At 37.6% G+C, this 14957-nt stretch overlaps 1 protein-coding gene across 1 annotated transcript in view; it reads right to left on the minus strand.

The window, feature by feature from the left end:
• LOC107755966 (latent-transforming growth factor beta-binding protein 1-like) overlaps window positions 1-14957 on the minus strand; it is a gene marked incomplete at its 3' end in the record, with an annotated part of 83130 nt that overhangs the window by 26902 nt on the left and 41271 nt on the right. Inside the window, exons 6-12 of the mRNA XM_016572930.1 lie at window positions 13267-13470; window positions 12332-12591; window positions 11376-11434; window positions 10569-10612; window positions 8020-8079; window positions 3424-3546; window positions 819-1034 (exon numbers count right to left, since the gene is read on the minus strand). Of these exons, the coding sequence (XP_016428416.1) occupies window positions 819-1034; window positions 3424-3546; window positions 8020-8079; window positions 10569-10612; window positions 11376-11434; window positions 12332-12591; window positions 13267-13470 (966 nt within the window). The remainder of the gene's footprint in view (window positions 1-818; window positions 1035-3423; window positions 3547-8019; window positions 8080-10568; window positions 10613-11375; window positions 11435-12331; window positions 12592-13266; window positions 13471-14957) is intronic.

The raw sequence follows: 14957 nt of genomic DNA on the forward strand, positions 1-14957 counted from the left end.
AAGATATATATATATATATATAAATAAAATAAAAATGGACTGTCCACATACTTTTGGTCACATAGTGTATAAAAGGGTGAACTTCAGTGGACCATTTTTAGTTCCAGAGCAACTTTGAAATACGGTCTCCCAGCAACAGGACAAAACTTAATAAAGCCCAAGGACAAATACTTTCTCTTTGAACCTGGCCCACCTCCACCACACTCTTCAGCTGTGCAATGCTTTTATGGGCTGCTTTTGCAGAGAGGCTATAAAAATCTGTGCAGTTCATTTTGTAGGAGAGTAGTGAAAGGAGAAAATATGATGCGATGCACTGATCTTCTGCAATCCTTCATCAGCTTTGACATTGGTTTTGCAAGGTGGAAGCAATGCTAATGACTCTCTGCCTCTGCCAAAGAGAACAGTCCTGTGTTCACTTTCTATAGGAACAACAGTGGCTTGGCTACATTTTGGATCTCAATCTTCTCCGGACCGGTGCCAAGTCTCATTCCATTGCATGGTGCCAAGTGTGCATGTGATGACATTTAAAAGAGAAGAAAAAAAGGACAGGGAAGAGGGTGAAAGAGTTCTTGCTGGTGTAGCTATTGTGTGTATGTGTCTCTCCTTCATAAAATGCATCCAGGCAGACCATCATGTAAATAAACTTTGCATTACATACTCAAATCTGGAAGGCTTCCTTAACACATGTTTGTAATATTCAACATGAGGCAAATAAAACAAACAAAACACAATGTCTGCATATTCACAGACATAATTCAGAGCAGCATAATGTCATTCATAGTTTCTGTTCTGTGTGGCTAATAACTCATATGACTCACCAGGTAGCTGCCTCTCTGTGATGCTGAGAGCTTCCACAGGCTGCTGCAGGGTGGGGAAGGGCACAGGAGGATCCATAGGCACTTGGTGTCTGATGGTGGGCTTGCTCTGGCCGTGACCGTCTGTCTGGCTGTGTCCATTAGGAGGTTTGGGCTTGTAAATGTACGGTGTGGTGACATGGTAACCCATTCCTCCAGGACAGATGTCTTTAAACACAGCTATGAGAGAAAGAAAAAATGCTCAACAACAATCTATCTATCTATCTATCTATCTATCTATCTATCCTTATATCTGACGGTCTGTTATGATTTAATTGATTGAAATTGAATTATTTTAAATGAACAAATACACTATATAAAAGACAATATATCAATCAATCAATCAATCTATCTATCTATCTATCTATCTATCTATCTATCTATCTACTTATCCTTATATCTGACGGTCTGTTATGATTTAATTGATTCAAATTGAATTATTTTAAATGAACAAATACACTATATAAAAGACAATCAATCAATCAATCAATCAATCTATCTATCTATCTATCTATCTATCTATCTATCTAGTTTGTTTCCATCCATCTGTCCATTTATTTGATGGTCTGTTTAAATGTCATTGATTAAAAATGTCATTAATTTAAATGAACAAAGACTTCTTCTTCAAACAAAGCAACCCTAACAAAGAACAAAAAACTCACAGGAAGGCCAATACAAAGGTAAGTGTATATGAAAACGCAAAAATCTACAGCAGAACTAACAAAAACCGAGTGATGGCATGTAAAAGCATCTACATAGCAGAGCTGTGGAACACACATGCAAACCACAATGAAGTGGAGGAAAGAGAGGGAATGATACCAGTAGAACAGGTGGGGCCGACAGGTGTGTCTCAGGTAGCTTACCTGTTCCAGGTAGGGGGCAGCGATCACAATGAGGACCCCAGGCCTTCCCCACACTACAACAGCATAACTGTTTACTCAGCTGAGTGGACACAGGGTGCAAGCACTGCTTCCCCGAACTGACCAATCGGAAGCAAGCACCTTTCTCCTCGCGAAGAGCAGGTGTTTCGGCTGGTTACCGTGGAGACGGAAGGAGGGAGGGAGGGGAGGAGTGTGCACGGTGTATGACACAAACATGGAAGAGAGAGAAAGAACAACAGAATAGAAAAGAGATTCCCTTCACCTCGTGTTCCATCTATGCATGACTACAATGCCATAACAAAAGAACAACTGCCTCTATAACCACATTAAAACAGAGAGCGTGTATAAAAAAACGTGATATTGTTTTTCAGACGCAAGATAGACAAGAATACGGGACAAGAATACAACTACCAAAGTGCAAAGAGGTCAGTTAAGCAGAAAGCATGTGAGAAAGGTTATATACAAGGGTTAATACATCAGGAAGCACTTGTTTTCAGACATCATAAGTACATATATGTATATGTATAAAAAAAGACTGTATCAGAAGTTTTATTTATTAAAAAGATTTCTGAAGAATGTAACACTTTGGACTGGAGTAAAGGCTGCTGAAAAATGAGCTTTTCCATCATAGAAATAAATTACAATTTAAGATATTAAATTGTAATTTATATTAATATTAAAAGTTATTTAAAATAGTCAATTATACGATATTACTGTTTCACCATATTTCTGATCAAATATAGTAAATGCATCTTGTATATGTTTTTATATGTTTAATTATTAGTGAATGAGAATGAAAATTATTAGTGAATGTTAAATCATTAAAATACAGTAATGCACTCACTTTTTTGACACTTCATGTCATGTAACATAAAATAAACCAATGCCCTCAGGTAAATGTGTTGATATATAAAAGAATTGTTGATGTGTGTACTGCTTTCTCACATATGCATTTTTCACTTTAATAAAGCGCCAAATCTGAGTTTTTTTATAGAGATGTACAATTCAACATTTTCATATTGCAGATAACAGCAGATTTGTGTTGACAGACCTTATACTGTCAGCCCAAACACACTGTATACATGAGCAAAAAAACTGAAGGCTAAAAGGAGGATTAAAAGAACTCTCTGATCTTCTCTGAACAAAAGGACATGACGGTGTGTTCCAGAGGTGTAATTTGGCAAGCACCAGCTTCCAGGAGAAGGATCAGCCTCAATATTTTTCACAATAACACAGACAGCACACTTAGGTTACCTTATTAAATCACAGAGAAAGCTTGAGCATATTTGTGCCCCATTGACCGACTGCACGAATGATGCCAGCACATTTCAACCTCGCTGTTATGTTCATGCCTGTACAGCAGAGAGAGAACCCTTTGCTCATGTGACAGCCACAGTTAATGTTAGAAGCCATGTTATATCATGCTGCTAGCTTGACTAATCGGCAAGTCTTACTGCTACAAGCTGAAGTGATTAGCTGCACTGAATCCATTTACATTTGTAGATTTCTTTGAGTAGGTAAACATGGAGACAGCAGGGACATGCCAAAGACATCAGTCAGCCAGTTAAGCTGGAGAAGAGAAGAGAAGAGAAGAGAAGAGAAGAGAAGAGAAGAGAAGAGAAGAGAAGAGAAGAGAAGAGAAGAGAAGAGAAGAGAAGAGAAGAGAAGAGAAGAGAAGAGAGACTTACGGAAGCAGGTGGTCAGGGTGGGGTCAGGCACAAAGCCTGGGTTGCAGATACACCTGTAGCTGCCCATGGTGTTTATGCAGTTTCCATTGGGACAAACTCCTTGAATATGGCACTCATCAATATCTGAGGGTGATAACAGACATTAGGAACTTTCATATTTTTTTCTGTGGAACACAAAATAGATATTTTGAAGAATGTTTCAAGTGAAAACAGGAATTTTTTTTGTCCACTGAGAGTCAAAACTGCATTGACCTTCATTATAGACAAAAAACAATTAAGCATTTCTCAATCTTATTTTGTGTTCCGTAGAAGAAAGACTGTCATACAGGTTTGTAAAACACAAGGGTGATGACAGTGTTACATGGATTGTACAAGAAAAAAGGCTTTAGATGCACACACATTGCATATTTTCTTCTTGTTTTCCAGTATCAAAATCTAAAAATCCTTAAAATACTCCAAAGATGAAATTACTTGTGAAGAAAAATAGTGAAAATAAGAAAAGACGCCTTTGGATTTCATCTTGAATTAAATGTATTTTTCTAACCACACAGTTTTTTTTTCTTGTTTTAAAGGGGTCATATGATGCGATTTCAAGTTTTCCTTTCTCTTTGGAGTGTTACAAGCTGTTCGTGAATAGATCAGATCCCTAAAGTTGCAAAGACTAAAGTCTCAAACCCAAAGAGATATTCTTTATAAAAGTTAAGATTCGTCCACGCCCTCCTAAAACGCCTCGTTTAAACACGCCCCCACATGTCTACATCACTGTGTGGGAAGATTTGCATAACACCGGCCAAATGTTCACGCAAAGAAAGAAGGCGTAACTTTGATTCTGGCTGTAGTATTGTTACCGCTGCCGCCATGTCATGGAGACGCTGTGTTTCCTTCTGAAAGCGAAACTACTTTGTTTGGCCGTCCAAAAGAGGTCACAACTAGAAATCAGTGGTTAAGTTGTATTTACAACACTGTTCCAGAACAGTTCAAACAAAATATTCAGATGTGTGCAGCGCATTTTACAGAGGACGAGGTCTTGATCCTGGGAGAGTAGCCTACAATGCCGGTGTTCCGGTGAATTCAGTTCCCGTTTCCTCTTCGGCGCGCATGCTGACCTCAGTCTATGATGCTAACAAATAATGCTGACTCACAGCCTATAAGTAAGTTTTCATATTTAAAAGATTTGCCACTAATGATTCAAATGCGAGTTTTGAGCAGTGTAGAGCAGTGCTAGTTGTTTGTCGTTTCTCCGATCACAAATGCAGACATGGTTTTATGTTTACGCGGCGCGATGCAACGCAACACGTAAAAAGACAGTATAAGTCATTATGTCCCCACTGGATGCAACAAATGCCTAGTTTTATAATGGGTTTTCATGTTCTTGAATCATTGCCCGGCCGGGACACGCCATCACAGTATGGTAAGGGGCGTAACATATCCGTCACACGCTTGAGGTATTCGGCCAATCACAACGCACTGGATAGCTGGCCAATCAGAGCAAACCTTGCTTTTCAGAACGATGAGCTTTGTAAAAATCGACGCGTTTCAGAAAGGCGGAGCATAGAGGAGAAACAATAATGTACAGTATGTGGAAAATAATGTGTTTTTTGAACCTTAAACCGCATAAGCACATTTCATTACACCAAATACACAAAAGAATGTTCTTTTTTAGCAACGTCATATGACCCCTTTAAAGCGTAAATCTAAAAAACTAAATTTTGTTAGATTAATGCTTAAAACAAGAAAAAATATTTGCCAATGGGGCTGGAAAAATAAACCTAATTTCCAGATTCTCTGAAAACAAGTTTTAATATATTATGCAATTTTGCCTCAAGTAAATGTATCTTTTTTTCTTATTTTTTTAAAAGATGTTTCTTTTTTTAAACAAGACAAAAATACTAATATATGAAATTACTTTTTTTCAGATATATGTGCATGCACAGACACAAAGCATGCATTAGATTTTTTTCATAGCTTTATTTGTGCTAATGTAAACCCATATGGTGTGATCCACAATCTCTGTAAGAAACAGTCAGAAAAGGAACACACACACACACACAAACACACACAGCACAGCAGACCACACTAATACCCTTCTAAGAGGCCATTGAGTGCAAGTTAAGGGTGTGGGCAGTCATCATTCCCAGTCACTTAGATTGGGACACAGATCCAAGAGGAGCTGTCACTCAAAGCCATGATATCATCGTGTCTCCATTACACAAGAAAAATCCATGTTTCTATACAAAATACACCTAATGCCCTGCAAATCTGCATGGTGACAGATTCCTAAAGAAGTTTTAAGGGGAAAAGATAATATACAAAATAATTTATACAGAAAAAAGCTACAAATTCTAAGTGAAAATAATAAGAAACAGTTAAAGTATCATGAACAAAAGTTCAATAACTAAAAACTATGGAGACAAGGCTGATTATTCTCTGTCAGACATGTTTATGAAAGCATAAACCTGCCAATGAGGACAGCAACATGACTAATGACAGGAAGAGAGAAGCGGGAGCTTCAGAGCCTGGCAGAACAACCAAACCACAGGAGATACGTGCACTTACGCAGTAAAAGCTCTGGCCTGACGCAGGAAAGTGTCAAAGGTTTAGTGGGACCCTCAGGCCGTGTTATCAGGACAGTGATTAAGTTCAAACTAAACGGCACTCTGATCGCTAAAGAAGTGTTGTAAACTAGGCTCAGAGAACAGCCCATGCTGAAATTTTCATTAAGATATGGAGGTAAAGTAAACCCCTTAGTGCTTTGAGGTCTGTTTATTAAATCTGAGATACATTTTAATCATCAAATCTATCTAGGGTATGTCCTCCTCACGCCTCCTCATGCTAATGCTGTGAAGAAATTAAAGGAGCACTAGACCTACAAAGTTAAATGGTAGGCTACTTTTGAGAAATGTAGTGTTCTGTAGTGATCTTAACATGGCACCCATAATGATCACATGACCAGCAACGCTGCTTTTGCAGACCATAAACAAAAAATAACTTTCAAAACTTTAAAAATGACAACTCCTAACTATATTTGGCTTATTTGATAGTTTACTGGAGACTAAGTAACTTATTATTTTTTTTTTTATGCATTTCTTTTTTGATCAAGTAACAGGGTTTTTTCTTAATTAATTGCACTTAAGTATGTCTCAAAGTTGCCCAGATCTACCAGCCTCCAAACTCCTGTCTCTCCTGACCCAGAGCGCCTGTGGCCAGGACACACGCTGGGCACTTCCCCCTAACACAGCCTGCTTCACTTTTAGCTGCAGTTCAGCTCTGGGTTTGGCAGACTGTGGTGGCTGTTGGTGGCTGCTAACAGCAGATGTGTTTGGCTGGAGGTGTGTGGAGAAATAGAGACAGAAAGACAAATAGGTACCAAAGGATGCAAAGCCTTGATACAGAATAATATGGATACATAGACCACAATGAAAAATACACACACAAAAAAACATACATTGACATTAAAAAGTTTGGGGTCATTACGATTTGTTTTACAGAAATTAATAATTTTATTCAGTAAGGATGCATGAAACTGATCAAAAGTGGCAGTAAAGATATGTATAATGTTATAAAAGATTTCTGTTTCAAATAAATGCTGTTCTTTTAAGCTTTCTATTCATCAAAGAATCCTGAAAAACAAAGCAGCACAACTCTTTTCAACATTGATAATACTAAATCTTTCTTGAGCACATAATCAGCATATTGGAATGATTTCTGAAGGATCATGTGACACTGAAGACTAGAGTAATGGCTGCTGAAAATTTAGCTTTTACATTTCAGAAATAAATTACATTTTAAAATATAATCAAATAAAAAAAGTTATTTTTATTCATGATAATCACTTTTTACTGAAATTTTAATCAAATAAATACACCCTTGGTGACAGTAAGACACTTCTTTCAAGATTTAAAAATCTTACCAACCCCAAACTTTTGAATAGTTGTGAAATTAAGAGATGCTTTAGGAATTTTATAGTTAATAACAGAAATACTGGGCTTGTTATACTGAGCTTTGCATTTAAACAATCTAGGTGCCCCCATCCCACATTTGTCTTTAAAACGAAGTATTATTAGCATGCTAAACTAGAGTTTACATGGCCAAGGCATACACTAACAATACATGACAGCATGAGCTTTACTTTAGTTTGATTCTCAGGCTGAGGAAAAGCCCTTAAGTCTTTCTGGCTGCTGGCCCTGATGTGTTGGATCTCTTGCTATTACATTCAACTTCAACATAGATTAGAAAGATCTATCAAAGATGTCATCTGTCTCTCCACATAACACTGAAAGAAAGTCTTCTCTGTGATAGATCAGGACACTGTTTTAAAATGACAATTTAATAAAAGGAACAGTACATGGTGTATGTCGCCAGTTGTGACATGCAGAGGCCAGTGGGGGGCGAATTGAATTATATAGAGTACGTGACAATGATACATACACTTATGCATCTTATCAAAATCATCACAATCGATGCATAACTACACAAACACGCAAAAAATGTAGAACAACAAACATACACACATCCACTGCAAAAACAAAAAAACAAGATAAACATATATGCATGCATGACAAGCAGATACAAGCAGAAACAAGCCGTGGCTCTTACCGATACAGCGAGTGGCATTCAGCCTCTTATAGCCTAGAGGACATTCAATCAAAGGAATCGCTACGGAGGAAAGAGAGAGAGAGAGAGATAGAGGAGATGGAGGGAAAAAACAGCACATTTAGATACAGCTCTAAAGACAAACATTCTCCTACAGCAAATTTAAGAAAACCTTTGGTGTAGTTAGAAAACGTAAAATCTAGTCTTACCAAAATGTGTAACTAAAATAGCTTTAAGTCCACTGTAACTATTACAATAATTTATTATGATAACCAGCATATGTTCCAAAACACCACAGTTTCTGTGAATCCATAATAATTCATATTTTGTATGAGTTCAAACAGTACATACATACATATAAAAAATAATAAATAAATAAATAACCTACCATTAAATTACCTAAGTTTGGGATGGGTACGATTCTTTTGTTTGTTTGTTTTTCAAAGAAGTCTCTTATGCTCACCAAGGCCTCATTTAATTACAGTAATATTGTGAAATATTACTACAATTTAAAATGGCTGTTTTCTATTTTAATATATTTTAAAATAATAATAATAATTTATTCCTGTGATGGAAAAGCTGAATTTTCAGCAGCCATTAATCATCCTTCAGAAATCATTTAATATGCTGACTTGGTGCTCAAGAAACATTTCTTATTATCATCATTGTTGAACACATTTGTGCATCTTTGTCAGGATTCTTTGATGAATTGAAAGTTTAAAAGAACCATTTAGAAATCGTACAATTTAATGCATCCTTGCTCAGTAAAAGTTTTCATTTCATAACTTCTTTCTTAATTTCTTAAATCAATTCACACAGGAAACTAGCAGGATATAAAGGGGAGCAAATCACTCAGGATTCAGAGTGAGCACTATTCTGCACTAAAACATCCAGAACACATATCATTAATCACTCTATATAGTGTGTTGTTAAACACACCATTGTCTCTGAGCTCATAGATCTATTTCCGTTCAGTGCCAGCTGATGTCCTAGTAAGTGCTCGCCTACAGCTGCTGCGAACAGACCTCAGAGACAGCGGTAATGTCACATCAACTTCACACCTCTCATGGCTATATTGAATCGCTGTGCCTCCAAAACGGAGTAAACATTTACATAAAATGAAAAGAAAAGAAAAAGTGTGAGATGAATAAGGAATAACATTTGAATTGGCATTTGAAGATTGAAACAACAATCCTTAAATATTTTAGACACTCACGAACGTTTGTTTTGGTGATGTCCATAAGGTTTAAATCAGAGTTATGTCTGAGAATGCACAGAATGCAGGGACTCCCATATATGGGCAGAACATTTCAGAAACATCTATGGACATACCGCGAAGAGAAAGAGAGCGAGAGGGGTGGTACGCTAACAGTTTTCTGTAGGGACTTCAGAGAAGTGACTAAGCATAGAGGAATCACGACTGTATGAGTAAATGTGTGTGTGAGGGACCATTACTAAAGCTGGAGTGTGTGCCAGGTGAGTCAGCATGTCAGTAAGTTCAACACGGCGCGTGTAACCAAATACTTTACAGCTTTCTCTTTCATTTGCCCACTCATTACGCACTTGCCTTTTCTCTGTGGAATGCATCCCTTCCCTCTTGTTCTCGCTGTGATATTAGGACCATGTGTCTGTTGAGTCACAGCCACTTGGAGGTTTGACATCAAATGGTTTTCAAAAGAACTCCTCATAGTCTCTTTTAGTTACTGAGGAATCAAGCCTAGGCCTCTTGATGAATCACTGCTTTCCCGCTCTTTTCGGACCACACTACTGTGGAATACTGTGCACAATCATACTGCAAGTGTTTCATCTCAAATGAGGCCCAAACATACTGATGTTTAATGGTGTGTCTCACTCTGAACATACACTAGTTTGTTTCAATCATCCTGGTCTTTCAATTAACAGACTAAAAGTGAAAATTTAAGACATATGCTTGAGTTTGTGTGTGAGGGTGAGACAGATGTTTGTGTGTGGTAAAGTAAAACAGATGTTTGAAAGAAAGAGACAGACGAATGATTGTGTGAGGGTGAGACAGGTGGTTTTACTCATAAAAATGAGGTAGATGATTTTCAACATGAAGAAGAGAGTTGTTTTTGTCTTTGAGGGTGAGACATATTTTTGTTCATGAAAATGAGACAGATGTTTGTCTGTGTAAAAGTGAAGTGGAAAGTATACTTCTGTTGTCCACATTCCGCTTTGGTTCAAGGATGTCCGTGCACAGCCCGATTTTTGTGTGCATACGAAAGTTATTTGACCATTCAAAAATAACGACCCAAAAACATGCAGAACGTGTCTATCCACACTCAGGGTCAATAAAGTATATTTGAAGGGCTCAATTGTGCTAGATTGTCAATCAATTGTGCTAGAAGGAGCAGGAAACAAGAAAAAAGTAGCATACCCGGGCCTCGAGACCAATTTATGTGTGAGGGATGGGTGTTTTTGTTTGTGAAAGCGAGGTAGATGATTGTCTGACTGGCGTCTTTGTTTGTAAAAATAAGGCAGATAATTGTCTGTGTGCCGGACATTTTGTTTGTTAGAGTGAGACAGTAGCTTACATGTTTTCTTGGGGCATTTTTGGCATTTGTGGAATCCCCATGATGTGCCCACCGTCCCACAACAGGCATCTTGTTTAGACAGGCCAGGCAGAGCTTTCCCACACTACAACACAATAAAACACATTCACATCCAGTAAATTAATGAAAGAAATAAAGAATGAGAGAGAAAAAAAGAGAGATACTCATCTAGACCGTTCACAACACACACACACACATAATTCTGCTCACACACAACTCTTGATGCCTGTTCTTTCTGTTCTCTCTGATATCTCTCCCCTGACTGAATCTAATTTGCTGAACCAGGCACGAAACGAACAATTATCTGTGAGACGGCAATGATACACAACTCAAACAACCTGATAACACCTTCCTCTCTGCTGACATAAAAAGACAAAGTCACAAATTATGTCTGAATGGTTGCAAAACAGTCACGGCACTTTACGATTAGAGTAAACAAACAAGACTGAGGTGAACTTAAAAAAATAACTTGATAGACTAACAACTATAGGAGAAGAAGACAACTGGATGTTCTTTTATACTGAAGGCAGGTACTGAGTCAAAATTCTTTTGAGAATCATTCTTTTGTATTTCATCTGCAGTGCTCTTCTTGAGAGACAGATGTTCCCTTGAGCACCACAATGTTCTGGTGGGAGTCTAATCTCACTATTCATTTTGTCTTTTGCTCTACTTCTTGATCATCCAATGATAGCTGAAAATGAGTTAGTTTAAAAGACATTACAAGTGAGAGACAGAGTAATAGTGGATGATTCACAGCTCACAACAATGGTAAGAGAGATTCCCCATGATGTGCCCACCGTCCCACAACAGGCATCTTGTTTAGACAGGCCAGGCAGAGCTTTCCCACACTACAACACAATAAAACACATTCACATCCAGTAAATTAATGAAAGAAATAAAGAATGAGAGAGAAAAAAAGAGAGATACTCATCTAGACCGTTCACAACACACACACACACATAATTCTGCTCACACACAACTCTTGATGCCTGTTCTTTCTGTTCTCTCTGATATCTCTCCCCTGACTGAATCTAATTTGCTGAACCAGGCACGAAACGAACAATTATCTGTGAGACGGCAATGATACACAACTCAAACAACCTGATAACACCTTCCTCTCTGCTGACATAAAAAGACAAAGTCACAAATTATGTCTGAATGGTTGCAAAACAGTCACGGCACTTTACGATTAGAGTAAACAAACAAGACTGAGGTGAACTTAAAAAAATAACTTGATAGACTAACAACTATAGGAGAAGAAGACAACTGGATGTTCTTTTATACTGAAGGCAGGTACTGAGTCAAAATTCTTTTGAGAATCATTCTTTTGTATTTCATCTGCAGTGCTCTTCTTGAGAGACAGATGTTCCCTTGAGCACCACAATGTTCTGGTGGGAGTCTAATCTCACTATTCATTTTGTCTTTTGCTCTACTTCTTGATCATCCAATGATAGCTGAAAATGAGTTAGTTTAAAAGACATTACAAGTGAGAGACAGAGTAATAGTGGATGATTCACAGCTCACAACAATGGTAAGAGAGATAGAGACAGAGATGAACAGAAAAGTAAAGCTACAGAAGATATCTTGTTTGTCCATACAATCAAATTCAAGAGGGTCCAAAATAACACTGGAACCCACAGACTATCATTGTATGGACAAAAACACATAGATACACAAGACATCTTCCTCACATAAAAGCTTTATATATGAGTTTAAGGCACACAAACACTCATTGTTTCTCTGACCTGCATTCCAGCAGTCTCCTGGAAGCAGCGTCCCAACTGGCTCTTGGATGTCACCGGCTGGTACTGGGGGTATGTTTGCTGGTTGGGGTAAATGACGCCGCTGTGAGTATGACCGTGTTGGATGCTCTGGCTGCTGCTGTGGTAGGTGAAGGAGTGGCTGGAGTGTGTGTTCTTCACCTGCCCATTACTGTCCACCGGAGACACCTGATGGATCTGGACAGAGGCTTCTGGGGGATGCTTCACATGGACATTCACCAAACCTACAGAAATGTAACTCTTTAAGGGGGATTCACTACAAGTTCATATGGTTTCAGTACAAAGTTAAGCGTAGTCAACAGAATTGGTGGTGTAATGTTAAATACCAGAAAAAAATAATTTTGATTCAGCCCTTCTCTAAAAAAGGAGCAAAAATTTAGATAACAGTGAGCCACGTACAAGTGAATGGGGACAATTTCTGGCAGACTTAAAAGCAGAAAAATGTGATAATTTTATAAAAGTACTTGCATTAATTATTCTGTTAAAAATTGTGCATGACTTGAGCTGTTTAAATAATTTCATTTTAGAGTTTTAGGGTTTATGGCATTGTGTTGTAATGGCAATGAAGTTGTAAAACTGAATATTATTTTACAATGAATCAGTTAGTAAGCAATTTTTCCACAATAAAATCATGCTAACACGTATTGTTTACATATTGTAGCTATACTGAGTTTTAAAATGTTTATGGATCAGCCCCATTGACTTCCATTATATGTGTCTCGCTGTAACCCAGGCTTTATTTATTTATTTATTTTAAGAAAACAAAGGACAAGTGAAAATTTATTTTTGTGGTAATTCTGAACCCTGGTTATTCCTTTAATAACAGCAAAGCCATGCATTTCTGAATAACAAGATTCAGCCAGATTTTCTACAGGTAAAAACAGAAATAAAAGTGTTACCCTGGTTTTGTCCAGTGCCGTAGGTGAGGGGTAATGTGTGCGTTGAGTGGACGTGTGTCTTCTGTCCGTTTACGACAGCATGTTGCCCCTGGTGACCGTTGGGATTCGCCATTTGGCAGAATTTTCCAGTAAAGTTAGGTAGGCACTGGCACTTGTCCCGAGCACTGCATTTTCCTCCATTCATGCAGGGCAAATGGCAAACAACTAAAACACACACACACAAGCAGAGCACAGTGTGGTTAATCACAGGCATATCGAGTGACATTTTTCAATGTTTAGTTTAGTGACAAATTCCTGTTCAGAGACCCATCACATTTAAGAGACTGACAAACATATACACAGATGAACCAACAAAATTATCAACAAACTTTAGTTTTGTCCTGTGTTTGAGCAAGTGTTTGCTTGTGGGCCATTGTGTGTGTGTGTATGTGCTTAAATGCTTCACAGAAAATCTGTTTAGGAACTTTTGTGGTGGCATGTAATGAGAGTTTTATGTGACACATTATGGTGAAGGACCATTCTGCCATGAAACATCTTAGACTTTCTCTCTGCCTTGCTCACTTTTAGACATTTTTCACACTGCTTAAAATCTCAGTTGAGCTTTTAGATCACATTCGGCTAAGTAATAATACTATCAAAATGCTAAATGGATTTAATTATCCCACAGCTGAGGTAAATAAACGTTTTGGAGCTTGATATTTTACGGAAATATGTTTGTGTTGTGGTATAGGACATTATTTCAAACATTTAAATGAGGTGAACTTTATTCTCCTGTTGTGATACTCTTTAAAAACATTCCCAAACCAAAAGCCACATAACATATTTAACCATCATGAACTCATCACACTAAATACTCATTAAAACAACACGGCTGTCCTAACCACCACTCCCACGCAGCACAACATGATGTCATTTCCTCTCAAACTGCATATACCTCCTGTGGCCAGACGCACAGTTCACTGACTGCAGATAACATAATTCAAGATTAAAGGCAGGATAGATGGCTTACTTGGCTATCTAAATGATGACATATCATAGTCTTCTATTATTTTTGTATACATTTTTCACACTTTTTTTTTGTTCATGAAGCATGATTTCATTCATTTTTCCAAATGAGGGCAACCCCAAATGTCCCCAAAGAGAGGTTTTGTCATATTTAACTCTCTTCCAGGGACAATATTTTGTCCCCAAAGTAGTTAAACAACCCCACATTCACACACAAATAAATACATATGTTTTCTCCCATACATTGGTGTATTTATATAAATATTTACATTCACTCTGACAAACCATGATTTATACACAACATGCACACACACTCTTTCATTATTTCTGCTCTAGTGGGAAATCTACGACTATTCCACAGTGCCTACAGTGAACCTCAGGCAATAACTTGACACACTCATGTATCAACATTGAATCACACACACACACACACACACACACTTCCCATCCTGCCCAACTAGTGAATTATACAGCACCACATTCTCTTGGACACCAGGAAATAGAGCAGTATGACAGTAAACAAATTAAATGTGGCAGAAATGGTAAGACAACTAGCAGGAGCAGAATGACAGACCACACAATTATTAACTTTCACTCTTTCACACATAAATGACTATAACGGTTTATTTAATAAAAGAGGTGTGTGTGTGTATATATATATATATATATATATACACACATATATA

Source organism: Sinocyclocheilus rhinocerous, unplaced genomic scaffold (genome assembly GCF_001515625.1).
Source record: "Sinocyclocheilus rhinocerous isolate Xijiao unplaced genomic scaffold, SAMN03320098_v1.1 scaffold1764, whole genome shotgun sequence".
Classification (NCBI taxonomy): Eukaryota; Metazoa; Chordata; class Actinopteri; order Cypriniformes; family Cyprinidae; genus Sinocyclocheilus; species Sinocyclocheilus rhinocerous.